Source organism: Trichechus manatus, unplaced genomic scaffold (genome assembly GCF_000243295.1).
Source record: "Trichechus manatus latirostris isolate Lorelei unplaced genomic scaffold, TriManLat1.0 scaffold00012, whole genome shotgun sequence".
Classification (NCBI taxonomy): Eukaryota; Metazoa; Chordata; class Mammalia; order Sirenia; family Trichechidae; genus Trichechus; species Trichechus manatus.
The window spans coordinates 9,994,744-10,019,696 of NW_004443948.1; the positions used below are offsets into that span (position 1 = coordinate 9,994,744).

At 36.1% G+C, this 24,953-nt stretch overlaps 1 protein-coding gene across 1 annotated transcript in view; it reads left to right on the forward strand.

The window, feature by feature from the left end:
• The window catches only part of GBE1 (1,4-alpha-glucan branching enzyme 1), a 311,336-nt gene that overhangs the window by 151,657 nt on the left and 134,726 nt on the right, over positions 1-24,953 (forward strand). The window contains exons 5-7 of the mRNA XM_023726637.1: positions 435-570; positions 3,093-3,183; positions 5,381-5,590. Of these exons, the coding sequence (XP_023582405.1) occupies positions 435-570; positions 3,093-3,183; positions 5,381-5,590 (437 nt within the window). The remainder of the gene's footprint in view (positions 1-434; positions 571-3,092; positions 3,184-5,380; positions 5,591-24,953) is intronic.

The following is a 24,953-nucleotide window of genomic DNA, read 5'->3' on the forward strand; positions in this document are numbered from 1 at the left end:
TTCTGATTCATGAAAAATTCTTCAGTGATGTAACATTTCTCCTTGTCATAGACTTGAAACAGGATAAGTGTCCTTAGGAATAAAAAATAGGGACTGCTACCTCATACATTTATGAATTAGGTTAACATTTAAGATTTTATTATCATTTATTATTATTTATTAGTGCTTAGGCTCACAAAATACCTTTACTTAATGATAAGGCATTTAATATCAAACCAATACATGATTCTTCTTTTAAATTAGATTTATTAACAAGATCCTAGAAGAAAAATTTTTTTTTTGATCTAAAGAAAATTTGATGGATGCAGCCAATTCCTTTTATATGCTCCAAGTCTTTGACTGAGTTGATCCACCCTTCCATTTAACATGCTTTATTGTTTGGTGTCATACCTGCATTCCTGGACTAATTCTGTTTGCAATTTTATATTCTGTAGTTTAAGCATTCCAGACCAAAGAAGCCAAGAAGTCTAAGAATTTATGAATCTCACGTGGGAATTTCTTCCCATGAAGGAAAAGTAGCTTCTTATAAACATTTTACATGCAATGTACTACCAAGAATTAAAGACCTTGGTAAGTAATAGCTGTGATTTTTTTTCGTATAAAATTTTAATGAGTCTGTTCTCTTATGAGAAAAGCTAATTACCAATGTCTCTTTTTGTGTTAAGAGATTAAATATGTAATGGAAATACATTTTATTTTAGGCTTCTCAGATTGCCCTGTAATAGTTGATAGCATAGAAAAGAGAAATGGAATAAGATAGAGCATAAGAATTCAAGATATTATTTCAATTTCAATTTAAAGTAATGTGAACTGATGGCTTCCAAAATTGTAGATAAATATGTAAGTGTAATTACTTTTCTACAGGAGAAAACTTTTATCCAATTAAGTGGTCCTTGATTATAGCCTGTTCATTTTAGTCTGTTAGGGAAATACGTTATATTTGTAAGGTAACTGGAACTCATTTTGCATCAGTCATTGTATATCGTGCCTGTCTGTATGACTAACCTGACAGACATTTGTGGGGGATCCTCTGGGTGAGACCTGTTGTGCTAGATGTTCATATTAGACCCTGTCTTCAGGAGAGCAACCAGGAGACTGAATAACATACTGCTGAATTATTGATTCAGTATGCTTTAAACCTGTGATTTTTCTTTTTATAAGTAATGAGTTTTTATAATTTCACAGCATATTAGCACTTGCTCCAATAGCTAGATAGAAAGATAAAAGTACATTTGATTGTTATGCTTCTGGTAGGCAGCCTAAATTTTGACTGGAGGAAAAGTTGGCAACTCATGGTTAGAGGTTTCAGTTATCAGTGCATCTTAACATCATCTGTGATGGTGAGGTCAGGTTCCATACACCCTAACTAATTGTATTTATGGAGAATGAATTGTTTTTAATAGATATTATGTTAAAACATGTTATATTTGAAATGTTCTGTGATAGTGTATAAATTGTTTATAACCTGGTTCTCGCATGAACTTCAGCCGAACAAGCATTCTCTTACTTGTGTATGAATTGCCTAGTCCAGTGCTTGGAGTAGAAATGAATCCATGAATGCTTAGTCCCATAAAAATTAACAGTAAAAACTGTTAATTGATGTTTGATCATACAAATAATATTTATTACATAATAGAGAAATAAACTACAAACTGTAGGGCACATTTTAATTATAAGATATATAATTATTTATGTTATCTGAACAATTTATTTATGTATCTATATCAGACCTATCAGAGTTTATTTGACTTTTTAACAATAAAAAGCCAACAGTAATAACTTCCTAGTAGATTATGAAATTGCAGAGAACTTAATGCTTTATTTTAGACTTATAAATCTCTAATTCTGAATTGTAAATGTTCCAGTATTAATGGCATGCTGAAATGTGTGTATGAGAAGCTACAAGATATCAAGCAAAAAGAATGAAATTAATCTGACACTTTTGTTTGTTTACAAAACTACCAGTAAAAGTTATATATTTAAGTGGCTTGGTATTGAATATAAACTTGTATAAACCTTTAGAAAGTTATAGAACTTCTGTTGATTTGAATTTAACTTTGAGATCAGAATAAAAATCTGTGTTATGTATGTTACAGGAATGTTACTTTCAGAGCAATAAAATAATATTTGATAAGTTTAGCAAATTATACTTTGAAGAAGGAAAACCCACTTTTCATAGTTTTAAAGATCAAACTTCTTTTTTCTCTAAGTATTATTTGCTTACATGAAAAATACCTTAGTAAATGCTTTTAAGTGTTATGAACTTGTTTATATAATATATACTTTTTGAGTCACTTCATTTAGCGTTGGAAACCCTGGTGGCATAGTGGTTAAGAGTTTGGCTTTTAACCAAAAGGTTGGCAGTTTGAATTTACCGGTCCCTTCTTGGAAACCCTATGGGGCAATTCCACTCTGTCCTATGAGTCGGAATCAACTCGATGGGAACGGGTTTTTTACAGTTCATTTAGCATTAAAGCAAAACATTTTTGGATAGAGAAAGGAAGATGAGGTGCGTGCATGAGAGTGTGTGTATACATGCAAATTTGGAGTAATTTTATAAGGGCAAAAAATAGTGAAAAGTAAAAGCATTAATGCTGGCTCTTTGTAAAAGCTACTTTGTGTAAAAGCTACTGAGTGATATTTCATATGATATATAGTAGAAATGACTTTGAAATGTAAAGAAAATGGTAAAATAAAAAATATATGGCGTGTAATCAGTTACTTTTCTTTAGCATTCATAATCTTCAGTGTGAATATTAAAAGTACAAGTTTAGCATATGCAGATTACAATCTTTAATATTCTAAAGCCAAATTAAGAGTATATTTGCATATCATTTATTGCTTGTTAAGACGAAGACATTTCAAATAGCTAGTCAGAATCCTCAAGAAACTAACGGTCAAATTTTGTGTTAGAAGGTCAGACAAGCTAAAGATGTTAAGGTGGTAGAACTTATTCAAGAAGACCAAACCTTCTAGATTACATATAAAATGTAAACTGTCTTTGGAACAAGGATGATATTTTTATAGGATCTATTACTTTTTTTTTTTAATGTGTGTGGCTTTTAATCTCTGTTTGACCTTTGCTTAAATAGGATACAACTGCATTCAGCTGATGGCAATCATGGAACATGCTTACTATGCAAGTTTTGGTTACCAGATCACAAGCTTCTTTGCAGCTTCAAGGTAAAATGAAATATTCGCTGCAGTCATTTTCCTTTTGAGCAAACAAAAAATGCATATTTACCTTTTATTAAACAGTGGTTTGTGACCTAGTTTAGTGTTAACAGAGTTAATAGAAACTGAGCATTTTATTCTACTGAGATCATAGACTTTTCCAATCCAGCCTTAGGGGTTGCTTTTCATGAAATGATTTCTGATAAAGGATGTCAAGAAATTATTACATGTTTGGAGGCTCCACTTTAGTCACATAATCGTGTCCTACAGAAGGTGTTTTTGCCAGCGCTCTCTTCCTTTTCTGGAACAAGACTGACTCATGTAGGAAGGTGACCGAGGAGTCCCTCAGTAGGACATATACAACCCGTAGAAGGGCTGCCTTTCCTGCCAGACTGAAATCCAAAGAATGTGGTCCTCTGGGCAGAAAGACATCATGGGCTTCTAGGCAATAGAAGGTACTATTGACTTGAATGACTGCAAGGAACAATGTAAATTGGTCTGGAAATCTGTTGACCTAGATTTTAATCCTTTTCTAGCTAGGCCATTTGCTGTGGGTTTCGACAACATCAGTCTAACGCATTCAGACATGGATACGCTGAAGCACATATGCGCACAGGCATACCAGCCTTCCCCCACTTCCCCAGCACCGGCCCACTCACAGCACATAGTCACTCACTCACTCAGCCATGCTTTGAGCTTTAACACATGTTAAGTCCTAACATATGACAAGTCCAACATTGTCTCTACCTTATGGAGCTGACAGTATGGTGGCATATACACATTGTCTCAGTTTCCTATAGATGCCATAACAAAATACCACAAAGTGGGTGGCTTTAAAGAACAGAGATTTATTTTCTTATAGCTCTGAGGGCCAGTAGTCCAAATTAGGGTATTGGCCGTGTTGTTTCTTTCTAAAGGGTCTGAGAGAGGAACTGTCCCCACGCCTCTCTCTGAGCTTCTAGTGGTTGCTGGCAATCCTCAGCTTTCCTTTGACATTCTGCAGATTTTGGTTATTTATTTGTTATCTCCCAACTAAAATGTAAATTCCATGAGGTAGTAATGTATATTTTCTTCATTGCCGTATCCCCAGATTATAGAACATTCAATGGCACATGATTGGTAGCTCAATATTTATTAATTGAACAATCATATGAATGGATAAATGAATGAAAGAAACTTTAAGGCCATGCTGCTTATGAGTGTAAAAACATCTAGGTGGCTGGGATAAATTGAGGAAAGGGTAGCTTTATCATAAGGCGAAAGTTATTAGATGGAGCAAGATTAGGCAGTGCAGTAGGCCATGATGACAATAATGGTCTTCATCCTAGGGACAGTGGAAACAAGTGTGATTTGAAGTAGAGGATGACATGCTCATATTGATATTAAAAAAAAAAACAAAAAACAAACTCTTGCTGCCTAGTGGAGCTGGCTATCAGGAAACCTTCTTTGTACTAAGCACAGTATTAGGACATGAGGAACCAGACGGTCACAGCCCCTGCCCACAAGGAACATATGGTCTAGTGAGGAAGAGAGACAGAAAAGAATCACAAGAGTGATTATTTATTTAAAGGGAAAAAATGATGCTGTCTATGGTTATAGAAAGTCTTCTTCCGGGCAGTGCTTTTTGTTTTCTATTCCGTGCTGACTTCTAACACATACACAGGTCATATTGATGGGTGAGTTACCCATCTTTTCCTCTGGAATGGTTGCAGACAGGACACATCTCTTGGCCCACTGGTACCTGAGGGCATTCTGGCTTTGGAATATGTGCAGGAGGATTGGCCTCAATGAAGGCGTCAAGGGCATTCCCACCCCTACCCCAGCCATACACACCCAAAGCGATATTCAGGTATGTGAGCAGGAACCACCACACACCACTGACCAGCTAGGAGCTCTGAGGATAGAGGAGCAGAGTTTTACTATTTATATACTCAAAAAGTGAATTTTGGTTGAGATACCCATCTACATTTAATGGCCTGGATTAAATTACTATTATTATTATTATTATTTATTTTATTGAATGCTTTAAATTTTGCTTTATAACAAATGTTAAACAACTTTGACTTGTATCTAAGAATCACGTCATACAGTATTTCCATATTTAAAATATCTAGTGCTGCACTGGTAAAAACAATTGGCGTATATTAAAAGACTGATTGTTTTGACTATGATGTCATCTTGTTTTTGCTGTGTTCTTTACCTTTAGTCGTTATGGAACACCTGAAGAGCTAAAAGAACTGGTTGACACAGCTCATTCGATGGGCATTACCGTCCTCTTAGATGTGGTACACAGCCATGCTTCAAAAAATTCAGAGGATGGACTGAATATGTTTGATGGGACAGATTCCTGCTATTTTCATTCTGGACCTAGAGGGAATCATGATCTTTGGGGCAGTAGATTGTTTGCCTACTCCAGGTAGGTACATATATTATGGAAATATTTTCTCTATTTAAAATTAAATTTAAGTAAATTCATTGTATGTGTAGTTTTTTTATCTTAATTTGATATTTTTAATCATATGAGAAATATTTAATATAAGTATAGAATTTGTCTTGTTTTGCACAGCATGTGCGTATGTGATAAGTTGTATTAAATTTCAGCTTTACAAATCTTAAAACTTATTGCCATTGAGTCGATTCTGACTCTGAACGGCTCTGTAGCAAATCTATAGGACAGAGTAGAACTGCCCCTAGGATTTCCAAGGCTGTAATCTTTATGGAAACAGACAGCCACATCTTTCTTCCATGGAGTGGCTAGTGAGTTCGAACTGCTGACTATTTGGTTAACAGCCAAACTCTTAGCCACTGTGCCCCCAGGCTCCTTTGCCACTTGAAACATATTGATTATCTTGCCATTTAAAAGTATTAATGTGAGTCATTTTTAATATCTTAGAAACAACACTTAAATTATCTGGTTGACTTAACCTTAAAAAAATCTCGTTTTAATAGAGAGATATACATTGTTTTAAGCAGGCTCCTTTTTTTAGGTCATGCTTCACATTTTGTGATTTTAATATCACCATGTTTTTAATAGTAGCTAAATTATTATTTTACAGCTGTAACAATAGCTAACATTTAATAATATGTAATATGTGTCAGGTGAGCCCTGGTGGTGCAGTGGGTAAGCGCCTTGGCTGCTAACTCAGATGTCAGCGGTTCGAACCCATCTGCTGCTCTGAGGGAGAAAGATGTGGCACTCTGCTTCCATAAAGATTACAGCCTTGGAAACCTGGTGGGGCAGTTCTACTCTGTCCTATAGGGTTGTTAGGAGCTGGAATCGACTCAATGGCAATGGGAATATGTGTCAAGCAGGTTACCAAGTGTTTTGGATACTCTAGCTACATGTTTTATTTCTTCTGCACAGAAGCTACTTATACATGGTAAGTACTATTGCTGCAGTCATTTTACAGATAAATAAACTAAGGATTAGTGTTGAAAAAATTTTTTTAAAGATTTAACACATCTCTAACCTCCTTTACCAGCTAAATAAATAGAAGGGTATTTTTAGATGATCAAATGGAAGTACTATATTATGGCAAATAATCTTAAGAATCCAAAATATTATCAACTCATGCATATTACCAGATTTGAAAATGCCTTGTCAACTATATAAAATGTAGCAGATTGGCAAGTAATGGATAACTAAGTTTTTACAATAAGTACGTTTGAAAAAGTTTACAAATTTTTCTCTTAGATATCACAGCATACATAAATGTACACAGACCTAAAAAGCTCTCAGTGTAGAAGGCTTCAGCAGATAGTTTTATGACATGAAGAATTCCTAATTCTTAATATAAATTAGACAATTTTTACGTGGAGAAAATAGTTTTGCTTTAATCTTTGTGTAACATCATCCATTATTTCTCATTTCATAGCAATATCAGAATCACTCACACTAGATGAGGCAGCATAATAAATGAGAAAGGACACAGGATGAGGAAGCAGATGGCTGAGTTCCAGGCCTTGTATCACTCTGATTGCTACAAATTGATTAATCATTTTAGTTCTCAGATTTTCATTATAAGAGGAAGCAAAGTTTGGGGGCTTATAATTCCCTCTGTGCAAGTATTTGGTATTTCTGTCACCTTTTTGAACACTGTTTTTATTATACTATGGATTGATAACAAGTAAAACAGAGCCTGTGCTAATGCTATGATCTAACCCTACTAATTACATTATTGAGTAAATCTTATAAAAGTAGAATCTGGAAAAGAAATGCAATTAATTGAGCTATTTGGTTCAGATTTGGAGGAATGAGAGTCCACTCTATTCTGTAGAACTCTGCCTTAAGAAATACATTAAATGATTAAATTTTTATGATATGAAACAATTCTCCTGTAGAACTGTGCCTTAAAAAGAAATACATTAATTAGAAGGATTTTTATCTTATACAACAAATCTTTATTTAAAAGTAATGTTTACTACACTGTGTTTTTTCTGTACTATGAGCTCTCAAAGTATATTTAATGTTATCCAATTTTCTCAAGAGAAAGTATTATACACACTTTTATTCAAGGACATTTCCATTAACTATTAGTCTTCTCAGGTTCTCACTTTTGGTAAAAAATGTATAGTATCACCACCATCATCATTACCACCACTTTTTTGGTTCATGCTATATTACGTTAGTGTTGTTAGGTGCCATCAAGTTGGTTCCAACTCATTGCAATCCTATTTGCAACAGAGTGAAACACTGCCTGGTCCTGTGCCATCATTACAATCATTGCTATGCTAGATCATATATTGTATGACTATATCATATAGTTGTACTTATAGTTTATAGTTCTATAAATACATTTCTATTTAAAACAGATTTTTTATTAATCTATATATTATCAGTATCTAAATTTTCCAATTTTTAGAGAATTAATATTTTCTGTAAAGGTTTATAATATGATTTTATTAAATATAGATGTTGTTGTTGTTAGGTACCATTGAGTCTGTTCTGATCATAGTGACCCTATGTACAACAGAACAAAACACTCCCGGGTCCACACCATCCTCACCATTGTTGCTATGTTTGACCCCATTGTTGCAGCCACTGTATCAGTCCATCTCTTTGAAGGTCTTCCTCTTTTTCCCTGACCTTCTATTTTACCAAGCATGATGTTCTTCTCCAGGAACTGGTCCCTCCTGATAACTTGTCCAAAGTGCATGAGATGAAGTCTCACCGTCCTGGCTTCTAAGGAGCATTCTGGCTATACTTCTTCCAAAACAGATTTGTTCTTCTGGCAGTCCATGGCATATTCAATATTCTTTGCCAACACCATAATTCAAAGGCATCAGTTCTTTCTTGGTCTTCCTTTCATTGTCCAGCTTTTGCATGCGTATTGAAAATACCATGGCTTAGCCTCAAAGTGACATCTTCATTTTTTAAAACTTTAAAGAGATCTTTTGCAGCACATTTACCTAACGCAATTCGTCACTTGATTTTTTTTTTAAATTTTTTTATTGTACTTTAGATGAAGGTTTACAGAATAAATAGTTTCTCATTAAACAGTCAGTACACATATTATTTTATGACATTGGTTAACAACCCCATGACATGTCAACACTCTCCCTTCTCGACCTTGAGGACCTTTTTTTTGGTGAAAATATACATAGCCAAAGTTACACCATTTTGAAAGTTTCTACATGTACAATTCAGAGACATCAATTACATTCTTCCAGTTGTGCTGCTATTCTCGCTATCCTTTTCCAAATTATTCCATCACCATTATCTTCAACTCACTGTCCCCTAGGCTTCCCATCATACCTTTTGAGTTGCTGTTGTCAATTTGATCTCACATAGATAATTCTTTTTTTTTTTTTGTACCTTAGATGAAGGTTTGCAGAACCAATAGTTTCTCATTAAACAGTTAGTGCACATATTGCCCTGTGACAATGGTTAACAACCCCATGACATGTCAACACTGTCCCTTCTCAACCTTGGGTTCCCTATCACCAGCTTTCCTGTCCCCTCCTGTCTTCTAGTCCTTATCCCTGGACTGCTGTCGTCACTTGATTTCTTGACTGCTGCTTCCATGGGTGTTGATTGTGGAGCCAAGTAAAATGTAATTCTTGACAACTTCAATCTCTTCTCCGTTCATAATGATGCTGTTTATTGTTCCATTTGTGAGGATTTTTGTTTTCTTTATGTTGAGGTGTAATCCATACTGAAGGCTGTAGTCTTTGATCTTCATCAGTAAGTGCTTTAAGTCCTCTTCACTTTCAGCAAGCAAGGTTGTGTCATCTGCATATTGCAGGTTGTTAATGAGTCTTCCTCCAATCCTGATGCTGCATTCTTCTTCATATAGTCCAGCTTCTCAGATTATTTGCTCAGCATAGAGATTGAATACGTATGGTGAAAGGATACAACCCTTACACATATCTTTCCTGATTTTAAACCATGCAATATCCCTTTTTCTGTTTTAATGACTGCCTCTTGGTCTATATACAGGTTTCACATGAGCAGAGTTAACTGTTCTGGAATTCTCGTTGTTCACAATGTTATCCATAATTTGTTATGATCCACCCAGTTGAATGCCTTTGCAGAGTCAATAACACACAAGTAAACGTCTTTCTGGTCTTCTCTGCTTTCAGCCAGGATCCATCTGATACCAGCAACGATATCTCTTATTCCATATGCTCTTCTGAATCCAGCTTGAATTTCTGGCAGTTCCCTGTCCGATGTACTGCTGCAACATTTTTGAATAATCTTCAGCAAAATTTTATTGCTTGTGATATCAGTGATATTGTTTGATAATTTCACATTCTGTTGGATCACCTTTCCTTGGAATGAGCATAAACATGGATCTCTTCCAGTGAGTTGGCTGCCTTCCAGATTTCTTGGCATAGACGAGTGAGCACTTCCAACATTGCTTTTGTGTATTGAAACATCTCAATGACTTTCTGACAATTCCTGGAGACTTAATGTTCGCCAATGCCTTCAGTCCATCTTGTACTTCCATCAGTACCATTGGTTCTTGATCATATGCTATCTCCTGAAATGGTGGAAGGTCGACCAGTTGTTTTTGGTACAATGACTCTGTGTATTCCTTCCATCTTCTTTTGAAGCTTTCTGCATCATTCAATATTTTTCCCATAAAATCCTTCAATATTGCAACTTGAGGCTTGAATTTTTTCTTCAGTTCTTTCAGCTTGTGAAATGCAAGGCATGTTCTTCTCTTTGGTTTTCTAACTGCAGGTCTTTACACATTTCATTATAATACTGTGTTTTGTCTTCTTGAGCCTCCATTTGAAATCTTCTCTTCAGATCTTTTACTTCATCATTTCTTCATTTGCTTTAGCTACTGTTCCAAGGCAAGTTTTAGAGTCTCTTCTGAAATTCATTTTGGTCTTTTCTTTCTTTCCTGTCTTTTTAATGACCTTTTGCTTTCTTCATGTATGATGTCCTTGATGTTATCCCATAACTGGTCTAATCTTTGGTCATTAGTGTTCAGTGCATCAATTTTATTCCTGAGATGGTCTTTAAATGCAGGCGGGATATATACTAGAGGTCATTCATACAGTAGATAAAATATAGATAAAACCCTATAAAACCAGTGTATATAACTTAATTTAGATATATAATTATTTAATACTTAGGTGTTTGAATATATAAAATACTAAAGATTCTAGAACTTTAGTTGGTTTATTTTTGAATATTTCTGTACAGTTATTAGAAACTGCTGATTTTCTGTTTGATTGACAAAATTTATATTAGCCTGACTAAATCGACCAGACTTTCTTTTACATTGACCTCCTTCTATTCTGATTATTTTCTTTATATATCTAATTTAAAATTGCTTTGATCTGATGCTAAGGTCATTTTTATAATCCCAGCATTTGTGATTCAAGTCCTTCTTTGCTGTTTTGCTTCTCTGTTGCTACTTAACAAGTCATCCCAAATTTAGTGATTTCAGAAAATAGCAGTTGTTTATTTTGCTCAAATATCTGCAATTTGAGAATGATTTGTAAGTGATAGCTCCTCTTTTCTCCATGTTACATCAACTGGGGTGGCTCATTTGGTGACTGGAGGATTCACCGTTAAAATGGTTCGGTCACGTGACTGACAAGTTGGTGCTGGCTGTCAGCTAGGAGTTCGGCCTTAGCTCCTCTCCTCGTATGTCACTACACAGTCTTCTTGGGTTTTCTCGCAGTGTGGTTCCAAGATGGAGAATCCCAAAAGACAGAGAGTATGGATGAAGGTCTGGGTGCAGAAACCGGCACAGCATCATTTCTGCTTTAAACTATTGGTCAGAGTCACAGATTCTGTGGCTATTTTTTGAAATTACTACTTCTAACGTGTTTTGACCACAAAAAAATAAATATACCCTACTCCAAATTTAACAGAGGTATATGAAAATACTTGTCTGTTTGGAAGTGATTTTGTTTGTCCAGGCCATATTTGTGTGGTAGAGAGTTATGGCCGAAGTAGCCAAATTTTTAAAAAAATATATTTTCCTTTATACAAGTAATAATGCCTTTGTAGATAATTGGAAACTATGTAAAAGTCACACAGAATCCAAAATACAAATTACTATTCTTTATAAAGGTACTTAACATTTTTATTTAGTTGAATGTGAGTAGCACTTACATGCATATTATTCTTCCTGTTGTTGGTTGATGTGAAGTTGATTCCAACTTATAGCGACTACATGTGTGCAGAGTAGAACTGCTCCATAGGGTTTCTAAGACCTTTCAGAAGCAGATCACCAGGCCTGTCTTCTGAGGTGCCTCTGGGTGGGTTCAAACCACCAACCTTTCAGTTAGTAGTCAAGCACTTAACCATTTGCTACATTCAGGGTCTTATGTGTGTATACACACATGCAAGCCCTACCCTTCACTTTCACCCTCCCCAACGATAGCTATACTACCTGAAATTTTGCCTTTGTTCCTTATCCAGAAGAAATCAGAAACTACAATTTATATTTCATATATTAAAATATCAGCTCTTTTCCTTGCCTTACCTTTGATATGTTGATGAATATTAAGGTTCACGACAAACTGAGGGCACTGGTGGTAGAATTCTCACCTTCAGAGCAGAGACCAGGGTTCAATTCCTGGCCAGTACACCACAGTCACGGCTGTGGAGGCTTGCATGTTGCTATGATGTGGATCAGGTTTCAGTGGAGCTTCCAGACTGCCACACTAAGAAGAAAGGCCTGGAGATCTACTTCTGAAAATCAGCCACTAAAAAGCCTATGGCAGCTAACAACAACATTGACAAATAGACATAACTATGGCACATGTGGAAACCCTGGTGGCGTAGTGGTTAACAGCTACGGCTGCTAACCAAAAGATCGGCGTTCAAATCCACCAGGTGCGCTCCTTGGAAACCCTACGGGGCAGTTCTGCTCTGTCCTATAGGGTTGCTATGAGTCGGAATCCACTTGATGGCAATGGATTTTTCGTATGGCACATGGTTTGCTTAAATCTCTCAGCCTCTTCTTTGAAAACTTCTGTAATAATTTTTGATATAATTATATTTACCATTTGAAAAAAAATCCTATATGGATCCAGCTTTCTGTAGAGCTATGTTGCTGATACTCATTTTTATTCTATCTTTATGTCACAGCCTGTCACCATTTATAATCTCTGATTCAAGTGCCATCATCAAAGTTACCAGAATTAAGTATTTCACTCTGAGTAGCACCAGAGATCCTGACTGTGCTATTTCATTACCTGCTATGAATAAATTTCCAATCAGGAGCTGCCCATGTTTTAATTTTCTGTCTACTTGGCTGAACTGTCTTCGAACTCTGCTAAATTACTAATGACAGTTCATAACAGAGAGTGGGCTGTCCCTTGTTTAGTTGATAAAGACAATTTCTGACAAATCTGTCACTCAAAAGTTTCCAAAGTTTCTAGAATTAGAAATTATGGATATAATTTAGTGGTTTCAGTTTTAAATTCTTGTTTTGCATTTGCCTCTTCACAATATAAATTCACCTGATAAACAATAGGACAACTGCAGAATTGTTGAGCTTCAAACAATTATGCCTTTAAAATTATTAAGTCTTTAAATGAGTGCGTTTTCTTTTTTGGGTATTTCTTTAAGAAAAGATACTGAATGTCAAATGCTCACTGTTGCCCCAAACCTTCCAAAATGTTGGTTATAAAATTAGTATTATCTTATTTCATCAGCATGGGCTCATAATATGACAGCTACTAGTCTAGAAGATATTTTATCTTGAGTTACTAGAGCTTCTTTCAGAAACAAAAGTGAATCCTATTAACTACATTACCTAGGTGCCCTGGTAATGTTGCACTATGGATAATTGCTCAGCTGCTAACCTAGAGGTTGAAGGTTTGAACCCGCCCAGCAGTGTTGGGGGAGAAAGATGTGGCAGTCTGCTCCTGTAAAGGTTACAGCTTTGGAAACCCTATGGGGCAGTTCTACTCTGTCCTACAGGGTTCTGTGAGTCAGAATTGACTCAATGGCAACGGGTTTTTTTTCTTTTTCTTTTTTTGGTTATTATTCTATAGAATCTTTGATCAAACCAAAAAACCAAACCCTTTGCCATTGAGTCAGTTCTAACTCATTGCGACAGAGTAAAACTGCCCCATAAGATTTCCAGGGAGCGGCTGGTGGATTTGAACTGATGACCTTTTGGTTAGCAGCCGTAGCTCTTAACCACTGTGCCACCAGGGCTCCTTGCTACATGTATACATACAGTAAGTAAATAAATACATATTTGTTGAAACATTTTTTACTGATAGAGCATGTGATAAGGTAAAATTTACTGATCATTGTACTAGACCATTGCTTAGGTAAAATTAAGGTTAACACCATAGGTTAAAAAAAAGTAAAGGCACTACTTTTTTTTTTGGTAAGTCCATTTATAAATTTTATTGATGTGTTTATTCAGCAAATATATTGACCATCTACCATGCATCTGATGTCATTAGGGAGGTGGTATTTTCAGTATGTTTAAGTGTAGCAAGAAACTCAAAGATACATTTTGTGATTTTTTGGGAAAAATTTTAGAACATTTAATATTTTTAATTGAAACAATACAGCATTATTTTGTATTGCCTGTCTTATTTTATAAAAATTTTTACCTATGTTGGATAATTAAAAGAAAAATTTCAGATATACACTCAATAAACTACCAAAAGGAGGTAGGCAATTAGAAAAACAACAAAAAAACCAACAAAAACAAACAAACAATAACTTATAGCATGTCCTTCATTAAACAAAACAAAACAAACAATTGCACAGTAAGATTGTTAGACACCTTCCAAGAAAACTGGGTGACTGAGAGATCTTACTGTTTTCTTCTCTTACAGTCTTGTTTTTTTTCTTTCTCTTTAAGTTTTCCTATCTTGTTTAAACCAGGAGTTTACTTCAGCTTGATTAAGGAAAACAGTTAAATCTATTACCCTTTCAAAGAAAGTAGAGTTAGCTTTGGAATTCAAACAAACTAATTCTCTTTTGTAAAAGAGATTAAGAAAGTTGCTATATCAATTTAATCTGTCTGGATTTGAGTTTGAATAGTAGAAATATAAGTTCTCTCATAGGGTTTATGAGATTATTCAGTGTAGCAGAAAGGTTTCTATTGATGCAGAGCACAGCACATGGGTCAGGATTTACAGTCTTTGTATAAACTTTGTTCCTGGTATTATCTGCCTTGGTTATTCCCCACATGTCTAAAATTTAGGTGCATGGGGATATCTTAAGAGTATCATGAGTATTTAGGTCTTAACTTACCTATAACATTCACCTTCCCAAATCCAAACTTACTGTAAAGTAGGACACTTCTATTTGATAATTTATCTTAAATCTAAAAATACTGTGAATTGCTCTGCAGGCAGCTTAATTGGCTTATGACAGTGGTGCCTGGTTGTGAAATGGTTTTAAAGTTCCTATTCAAGTGATTATTTATCTAAGTCCTGGAATTACTTGGGGTCTATCCTAAGAATGATATCTGGGCTTTATGACTTTTTAAACAAGCAGGTGAAAAGTGAAAAAAATCAATTATTGTGTTTTTATCTGTTTGAAGCAAAACAACTTGTTTAAACATGGCTGTTTTCCAGAGTATGGACTAGTAGTTTTGAAGATATGAAGAGATTGTTCATGGTTTACTCGATGAATGATTCGCTGTTTATGCTGCAGATAAATAAACTATGTTGTGTTGATCTAATTATTTTCAGGAAATATAGGCATGTTTTAGAATATTAGAAGGACTATATTTATAAGTAATATAAAATTATTCACTTTTGAAGGCTTTTTTTCCCTTCATTATTTTAGATTAGTGATCAGGCATATTTTTCTCTAACTTCTGAGTTTCCCCTCTCACGTTTTGTTGATGGTGACATACCTCTGCATACCTCTACTCACTTGTACCTTGTACCTTGGGTTGGGTGTTCAGTCTTTCTTCCGTTTTTTTTTTTTTCCTTTCACTGTGTGCAAGAGAAGCCTCCCGGTTAAAACATCTCTTTAAGATTACACCTTTGCCTATATAGCCTTTCCAAGTCCTGTCTGCTGAAAGCATCAGGAAAATTAGGGGCAGTTATATTTAACATTTTCTCTCAGTGCTTTAGAAACAAAACATCATAATAGCTAACTTTCCTAAGAGTCAAGCTCTGTTCTTAACACTGTGTTAGGGATAGCAAAGGAGGCCAACTAGCTGTGCAGGTGAGTTCACCTGCCTTTCATGAGGGCATAATAATCATGATGATTACAGACGTTGTTAGTTGCTTTCAAGTAGGTTCCGACTCATAGGGACTTTATGTATAACAGAACTAAACATTCCCTCGTCCTGTACCACCTTCGTGATCATTGGTATGTTCGAAGCTGTTAACCCATCTGTCAGTTTGTCATACTTTGGTGGCTTGTGTGTTGCAACGATGTTGGAAGCTATGCCACCAGTCTTGCAAATACTCGCAGCGTCACCCGTGGTGGAGAGTTTTCAGCAGAGCTTGCAGACTAAGACTAGGAAGAAAGGCTTAGGGATCCACTTCTGAAAATCAGCCAATGAAAACATTATGGATGGCTACAGAGATAAGCTTTATTAGGGGTCATTCAGTTCTTAGGTATTAGGTACTTGACATACATTATTGACCTTCCTTCCCTGATCACCCCGTGTAAAACAACTCTTCCAATCACCCATCATTCCTTAAATCCAACCCCTGCCTAATTTTTATCCATTGTACTTTCACCATGAGGAATTCCATATAGATAATTGTTGCTGGTTTTTTGTTTTGTTTTTTTTTTCACACTGCAGTACAAGTTCCATGAGGATAAAAGGTGTATTTTTTGTACACTACTAGATCAACTTTTGGTTTATAGTGAGCACTTAACAAATAATTGTTGAATGAATTGAAGGAATGAATCCTCCCAGTAGTTTTAAGAGTAGTTTTTTGTTATCATCTCCATTTTACAAATGAGGGAAATATATCAGAGAAAGTACTGTTTGTGTAAATAACATTGGTAGTTTTTTGACAGAGCTGGTCTTGACTCTAGGTCTGTTACCAAAGTCAGAATATGTTTCGCTCCACCATGATGATAATATTCCTAGTTAGGCTCAAACTTACCTACCATCTAAGAATCAGTTTTACATAATGAATAATATTTCCTTCAGTTCAGCTCTGATCAGGTTCTGGTTGATCATTCATGTTAACTCCTAATGGTCTAAAAAAGTGTGTAATGAGAGGCAGTATAATCCTTTGACTAGAATATTAATTTATGTGTCACAAAACGTGTTCAGTCTCAAATATCTATTTTCTAAAGGTTTACTCAGTCATTTGAAGTTTCTCATCACTTAATCCTGTTGAAGAAATTTTAGTTTCCAACTATATATTTCTCTAAAAGGGGGGATATATTTACTGGAAGTGATGCAGAGGGGAAGAAGAGAGAGAAAGAGGGTTGCATTCAGTTGGAAAAAAATAGGTTAAGCTTCATGAGGTAGATTACCCTTGGAGAGGCATTTGAAGGATGATCATGAATCTGAAGTCAGAGAATACAAGGTATAGCAATCTGAGAAAATGGAATAGTAAAGAAGAGAGGAAAAATGTGAGGTACATTCACGGGACACACACACACATACAACATTATTTCTTTAAAGTAACACACGTTATCTGTGTTTACTTGTGCCGGTTACATATACTCTGCCGTATGTAGACAAGTAGTGTGATCTGTCTAATGCTTATTGAGTCATTGTTTCAAAGGAGCAAATTCATCCAGCTGAGAGTTTAGACTTTAATCTTAATAGGCAGTGAGTGGCAACTGAAGACTAACATGACCAAAGTTGTGCTTTAAATTGTGATTCTTTGGCGTGGTGTTTAGAATTGAGAGGTTGGAGGGAAATCAGTTCTTTACGGTACTTTATGGTTGTAGCTAAGAGACGAATGATCACGCCAGTGCCTTAACGGCCAGAACTCCCACGGCCCATGAAAAGAGTAAATTTATGCTATCTTAGCCCAGAATTTTTTTGAATTCCATTAAAGAACTGGCAGTTTTTGAGCTTCTACTGAGGCATAGGACATTCTACTGGGACTTTCATGTACATTATCTCATTTAATTCTCAGAATAAATAAAGTCACAGAACTTGGAGATTTAAGGAGTTTTTTTTTTTTTTTTTTTAAGTACCTGACTTGGTGAATTATCATGTTATTGATCGCTGCGTTCTGTTTTCTTCTTTTAAAGAGTATTGAAGTTTGTTTTCACAGACAGTAAAGTTACATGTACATTAGCTTCATCTTTTTTTTCCTAAATTTTATTTTGTTGTTGTTGTTGAAAATATACATAGCAAAACATACACCAATCCAACAGTATCTACATGTACAATTTAGTGACATTGATTACATTCTTCAAGTTGTGCAAAGGTTCTGATACTCCTTTTCTGAGTTGTTCTTCCCTCATTTCCATAAACTCACTGCCTCCTAAGGTTGCTACCTGATCTAGCTTGATCTTTTTGAGGATTTTTTTAAAGGTTTATTAAGACAGGTCTAGAGTAGCCTCTAGTCTAGGGCTAATAAATGTATGACTCTTCCGAGCTTTCTAGTATGTGTCTCAAATGTTGAAAAAGACCTCTTGACTCTGATTAGTAGGGACTAGAGTGTCTCCCATGTTGTTGGAAGCTCTTATACTTCAATGGTAGTTCTTGGCCAGCCTCATGGAGTCTCACCCTATATATATACAGTTTAGAAAACAGCAACAGAATCAAGGAACACCTGTGTATATTTCTGGAGCTCTTTTTACACATCGGTTCTTCTTCTTAGGTACTCTGCCCTGCAAATTCTAGCTCCCTCAGCATCTCCAAACTCTGATCTCCGTCTTCTCATTTCAGCAAGACTGCTGTGCTCTGCATGGGTTCCTTCTCACCCTGTACCTGTTTGGAACATGCTTTCAGAGAGCTAGCCCTGGAATCAACTCATAGTGATTCTGTAGGACAGAATAGAACTGCCCCACAGGGTTTCCAAGGCTGTAAATCTTTACAAAAGCAGACTGCACATCTTTCTCCTTGGAGTGGCTGGTGGGTTCAAAACCGCCAACCTTTCGGTTAGCAGCCGAGTGCTTCACCACTGCACCACCAGGGCTCCTTTGTATCTTAGTGAGATAATGTTAATATATTAAATATATTTATAGTTTGTTGATATATGTTAAAAAGAAGCCCTAATGAGGAAAGATACACAGGATACTTAAAGCCAGTGTATAATGTATATTAATGTATACAGTGGAAGGAACCCTAGTGGCACAATTTATAGAAATTTTGGATGTGTACATTCAGATTTTTACTGAAGGATAAAAGCAGGGCTTACAAACCGGGCAGGTACTGGTGGAAACAGATCATGTGGCACTTGTTGGCAAACAGGAAGAAAACAGGTCCTGTCTGAAGGAAGCCGCCACTCCCAAACTCCTGCCTGTTGTTTCCATGTGAAAACGTGAACCTGTGTAGCCACATCTTCCACGTACTTAAAAGAAGTCAGAAATCTACATTTTATATGAAATCTCCCTGTTTTTAAATGTTGGCAATTAATTTAAAATGTTTGAAATCATTGTGCAGGCCAAAGAAACATAAATATTTCTCTGGCTACTAGGGCTATCTCTGGATTCTGAGAGATATCTCTGGGTTGTAAATTTTACCAGACTTGCACATAAATTTAGTAGTGAATTCAATGTAATAAGAAAAATAAAACTTCTATAACTTAAAGACAATATCATAACTCACTTTTGTTTTGGATCATTGTTGTTTTTGTTAGTTAACACTGAGTCAGCCCTTGACTCATTGTGACCCCATGCATAATGGAGTGAAATGGTGCCTGGTCCTGCACCGTCCCACAATTGGTGTGAATCAGACTATTGTCATCCATAGGTTTTCATTGACTAATTTTTGAAGTATATCACCAGGCCTTTCTTCCTAGTTTGTCTTAGTTTGGAAGCTCCACTGAAAAATTTTATAAACTCAACTAGTAGTGTGATATGATCACTCCGTAGTAGATAAACAAAGTACATTTATCATCAAAAAATGAAAATAATTAAAATTCATAAACATTTGTTTCTTTTAATTCTTTGTATCTAGGCTATAAGTAATTGCTTAAAAATAAATAAATATAAATACTGGCCTTACAGACAGTGTTGAGAATAGATAAGGTCCTGGGCTCTAGGTATCAGCCCGGGCTCAAATACTGGTTTCACTACTTATTAGCGTGCAACCACAGGCAGATTTATTAACCATTCAAAATTTAGTTTTCCTCTCTGTAAAATGGGGTTGTAATTGTACATACCTCAGAGGATTGTAAAGATTCAGTGAGATAGTGTATGCAACGCTTATCTTAGTTTCTGATTTATAGTCATGATAATTGTCACTGTCGCCATCATCATTAAAGTATCATCATCATAATCACCTTGTGGGCAGACTTACCAGCAGGCCTAGTTCTCTGAAACATAATCAGAAGCATGAAAGCAAATAAGAACATTTTTTCATGATCCAAAATGTAAGTGTCATAATGGCTGTGGATCTTTGTTCATTGCAGCCTTGTTCTCTTTCTTTTTTAAAGCATGTTAAGCTGTTTTCTTGGTAGAAGCACAAAATTAGGAGCATTTATAGAAAAGACCACAGTGATTGACATCTAACAATATTGAGAAGTAACAGCTGAGAGCACTGTTAGAGAAAGGAAACCTATTAAGGTCACACACCAGAACTGAAAGCACAGCAATGTCAGGCCACTTAGGTGCAGTGGCAAACAGTTCCACACACTGTAATTGTCCCTCTGGGCATCATTAGACTGCAGTGTAGTATAGTAATTGATCATAATGAACATGAGTCATTAAAGCAATTCTTAAGTTGTGTTCAAAAATTTCTTTTTAAGTCATTATTAGGAAAAAGTAAAATGTAATTTCGAAGTATTTCTGTTAAAAATTTAAATGGTGTTTTAAGGATTAAGTTAAAGTTATTTGTCAACCAGTTTTTAATGAGGGATTACAATGAAGATATTTTGTTTTTGTTTTTTATGTGGACTACCTTGTTTCTCTCCGATATGGAATTAGGAAAGCTTCCTTGTACTTATTATATTTTACATTTTTCATAATCCAAAGGCATGTTATTAATCAATTATTAGAATAAATACCCTGATTATCATGCATTTTGAATCAGGGAATATCTGATATGGTTCTTTGGAGACTGTTTCATAGTGCTGTGTTCTGAGGAGAGAACAGATTTTTATTCTCAGAATTTATGTGACATTTACTCTAAATCAAATTGTTCAGCTTTTTTCAAAAATGGAGTTCAGGGACATATTTCTGAGTGTAATGGCTAAGCTATTTTCTATATTACCTAGATTAACTCAAGTAAGAAGAGCCTACTTGGTATTCACACTCTCCTTTTCTTTCTGTTTTGTGTGGCCATTGATATTGTGGGAATGGTTATGAGTGGTGAAATTATACCTTTATACCTGCTTATCTGGTGTTCAGACTGGTACAGCATTTGCCTCTGATGTTTTTATTCTTTACAAAATGTTATTATGAGTAGTTGTCTTTTAATAAACTATCATGGGTTTGGTAAACGTCCAGTTTGTCCTTCCAGCTTCTGCCATTGGCTCATCTATTGTGTTTGTAGTTACATCTGAAAGACTACCAGAGATAGTCCACCATTCTGTCTTTTCTTGGTCCTTTCCAGAAGTACGGTAGTTAACATCTCCTGCTCAAGAGGAGAATTCAGGTTGCTTAGTGGTGGAGTCAGGTGTACTCAGAAACCAGTGGCTGGACATAGCTAGCACTTTCAGGTTATGGGAGTGGTGGGGGAAGAATTCAGTCTGTCCACACTGGTCACGTGATACAGCAGTCATTTATGGTTTCAGGCTTCTAGTTGGTGGCGTCAGTGGGAAAAGTGGGAAATTATAGGTCAGATGTACATGAAAAAGTGTGAGAAATAGAGCCCAAACGATCCTGCTGAAGCATATAGACCAACTGTCCAAACAAAAAAAGTGCAAGCCATATATGTAATTTTAAACATTCCAGTAGCCACAATAAACCTATAAAATGAAACAGATAAAATCAATTTTGATATATTTTATTTAATGCTGCATACCCAAAGCAGTATCACCTTAATAGGTAGTCAATATAAAAACTTAAAAAGATACACTACATTGCTTTTTTTTGTACTAACTCTTTGAAATCCAGTGTATATTTTACACTTACAGCACATCTCAATTCAGATGTTAAATTTTCATCAAAAATTATTGATAAGTATTGAAATTTCATAAGGTGCACTTGACCCAAGCCATGGTGTTTTTAATTGCCTCATATGCATGGGAAAGCTGGACAGTGAATAAAGAAGACCAAGGAAGAATTGATGCCTTTGAATTATGGTGTTGGCAAAGAATATTGAATATACCATGGATTGCCAGAAGAACAAATGAATCTGCCTTAGAAGAAGTACAGCTAGAATGCTCCTTGGAAGCAAGGATGGCGAGACTTCATCTCATGTACTTTTGACATGTTATCAGAAGGGACCAGTCCCTGGAGAAGGACATCATGCTTGGTAAAGTAAAGGGTCAGTGAAAAAGAGGAAGACCCTCAACAAGATGGATTGATACAGTGGCTGCAACAACAGGCTCAGGCATAACAACGATTGTGAGAATGGTGCAGGACTGGGCAGTGTTTCTGTCTATTGTACATAGGGTCACTATGAGTCAGAATCGACTTGCCACCACCTAACAATAACGTAGTTAAACAAATAGATTTACATGCCCGAGTTTTTCTAAACATCCTTGTTTGCAGTGTGGAATGGTGCATCAATTTTCAAATTTAAGTTTGCATTAATTAGAATTAAAACTCAGTTCCTCAGTCACGCTTGCTTCATTTTAAGTACTCAATAGCCACACGTGGATTTTATTGGATGGCATGTCGGATGACACAGGTATAGTGAGTATTCTGAATGATTTGTTATTATGGCTTTGTAATTCATTAGATTGGGTAAATCTACATCAATGTCTTGACTTAGGTGGTCGATAATGCTGTTTTATTTTTCAGTGAACTCTTTCAACAGCAATGAGCTAAAAAAATGAAAGTCCATGTTTATTGAAAAGTTAACTACGTAGTTTCAGATGATGATGATGAAGCAATTAAAAAAATGTTCACTGACATTTTCCAACCTCCAGTCTAGAACTATTTTATTTAACTATCAGTATAGTAAAACCAATTTATCAGTCAAGAAACACATATTTCAGAAATTATGTAAGTTTTACTTATTTGGACACACTTTTTCTCTGGCAAAAGTGACCTAGGTATAAGAAATTTAGAATAAATGATTTAGTTATCCAAGGATTAAGAGGAAATAAATAATTTAGCAAGGTATTCTATTAAAAATAATATAAATGCAACTTTTTTTTTCTTTTTTATTTCAAAGAGTAGGCTGTTTATTGGAATGATAGGTCATATAATATATGATGAAACAAACTATTCAATTGAAAATGAGTTTTATGAATTTTTTAAAAAGTTCAATCATTTAATTTTGTATGGTAGAATCAATTAAGTAGAGAAAGAAGTGTTAGCAGTAATACAGAAACTCATCACTATCTCTTTAACATTTTACCTAACTGTTATGAATTGAATTGTGTCCCCCAAAAGTGTCTGTCAACTTGGCTAGGCCATGATTCTCAGTATTGTGTGGTTCTCCACCATTTTGTGATCTGATATGATTATCCTGTGTGCTGTAAATCCTAACCTCTATGACGTTAATGGAGCCCTGGTGGTGCAGTGACTGAGAACTTGGCTGCTAACTAAAATGTCAGCAGTTTGAATCCACCAGCCATTACTTGGAAACCCTGTGAGCAGTTCTACTCTGTCCTATAGGGTTGCTATGAGTGGGAGTCGACTCCATGGCAATTTTTTTTTTTTTTTTTGGTGGTTTATGATGTTAATGAGGCAGGATTAGAGGCAGTTATGCTAATGAGGCAGGACTCAATCTACAGGATTAGGTTGTATTTTGAGTCAATCTCTTTTGAGAAATAAAAGAGAGAAGCAAGCACAGAGGAGAGGAACCTCATACCACCAAGAAAGAGAGCCAGGAGAAGAGCGTGTCCTTTGGACCTGGGGTTCCTGCACTGAGAAACTCCTAGACCCAAGGGAAGATTGATACAAGGACCTTCCCCCAGAGCTGACAGAGAAAGAAAGCCTTCCCCTGGAGCTGGTGCCCTGAATTCAGACCTCTAGTCTCCTAAACTGTGAGAGAATAAATTCCTGTTTGTTAAAGTCACCCACCTATGGTATTTCTGTTATAGCAGAACTAGATAACGAAGACACTAACTGTCTTAGGCTGGGTTGTCTAGAGAAGCAAAACCAGTAAAGCATATAAATATATAGAGAGAGAGATTTATATCAAGGAAATGACTCACACAATCGTAGAGGCTGGAACATCCCAAGTCCGTGGATCAAGATAGAGACTTCTCTTGATTCACGTAGCCACAGGGGCTGGCAAACCCAAGATTGGTGGGTTGGAGAGCAGAGCTCTTGCTCACAGCCTGAGAAGAATGCCAGATCGTAAGACTGGCAGGCAAGACTGCAAGGCTTCTCCTATCCTGAGTCACGTAGCTGCAGGGCCTGACGAACTCAAGATTGGCAGGTCAGAGAGCAGGGCTCCCGCTCACAGGCTGTGAAGATCGATGAATCCCAAGAATGGCAGATAAACTGATAGCTCAAGTCCCAAGAACCGGAGGTCAGATGAACAGCAGGCAGCTGCAGGATCCAGAGCAAGCAAAAAAGCCAGAATGTCTGCTTATGTTCGGATGCAGGCCACACCCCCAAGGAAACTCCCTTTCAACGGATTGACTACTCGCGGCAGATTCCATCATGGGAGTGATCATATATAAACACTGAGAATCATGGCCCAGCCAAGATGACACACAATCTTAACCATCACACTAACCTTGGTTAGAGGTTTCTGCTTTCCTATCATATGCCATTTTTCCTTAGTGATTTTATGAGTAAACTTAACTTTTCAAATTTTCCAGAACTCATGCCTTCAGTGTTGATTTTTTACAAAGTTCCATCCAGTGTCCTTTTCCAATCTATATTCTTTGCCTGAATTATCTCTTCTACAGCCATGACATTCATTCTTTCAACAGCTAAATACCTGATTTGTTCTGTAGGCTGTGCTGTTGTTGTTATGTGCTGTTGAGTCATAATATATAGGCTTATAGGACAGAGTAGAACTGCCTCATAGGGTTTCCAAGGAGCAGCTGGTGGATTCGAATTACCAACCTTTTGGTTAGCAGCCAAGCTCTTAACCACCGTGCCACCAGGACTCTGATGTGGTCATCTTGAAGAAGAGAAAGACACGACTCCCATTTTC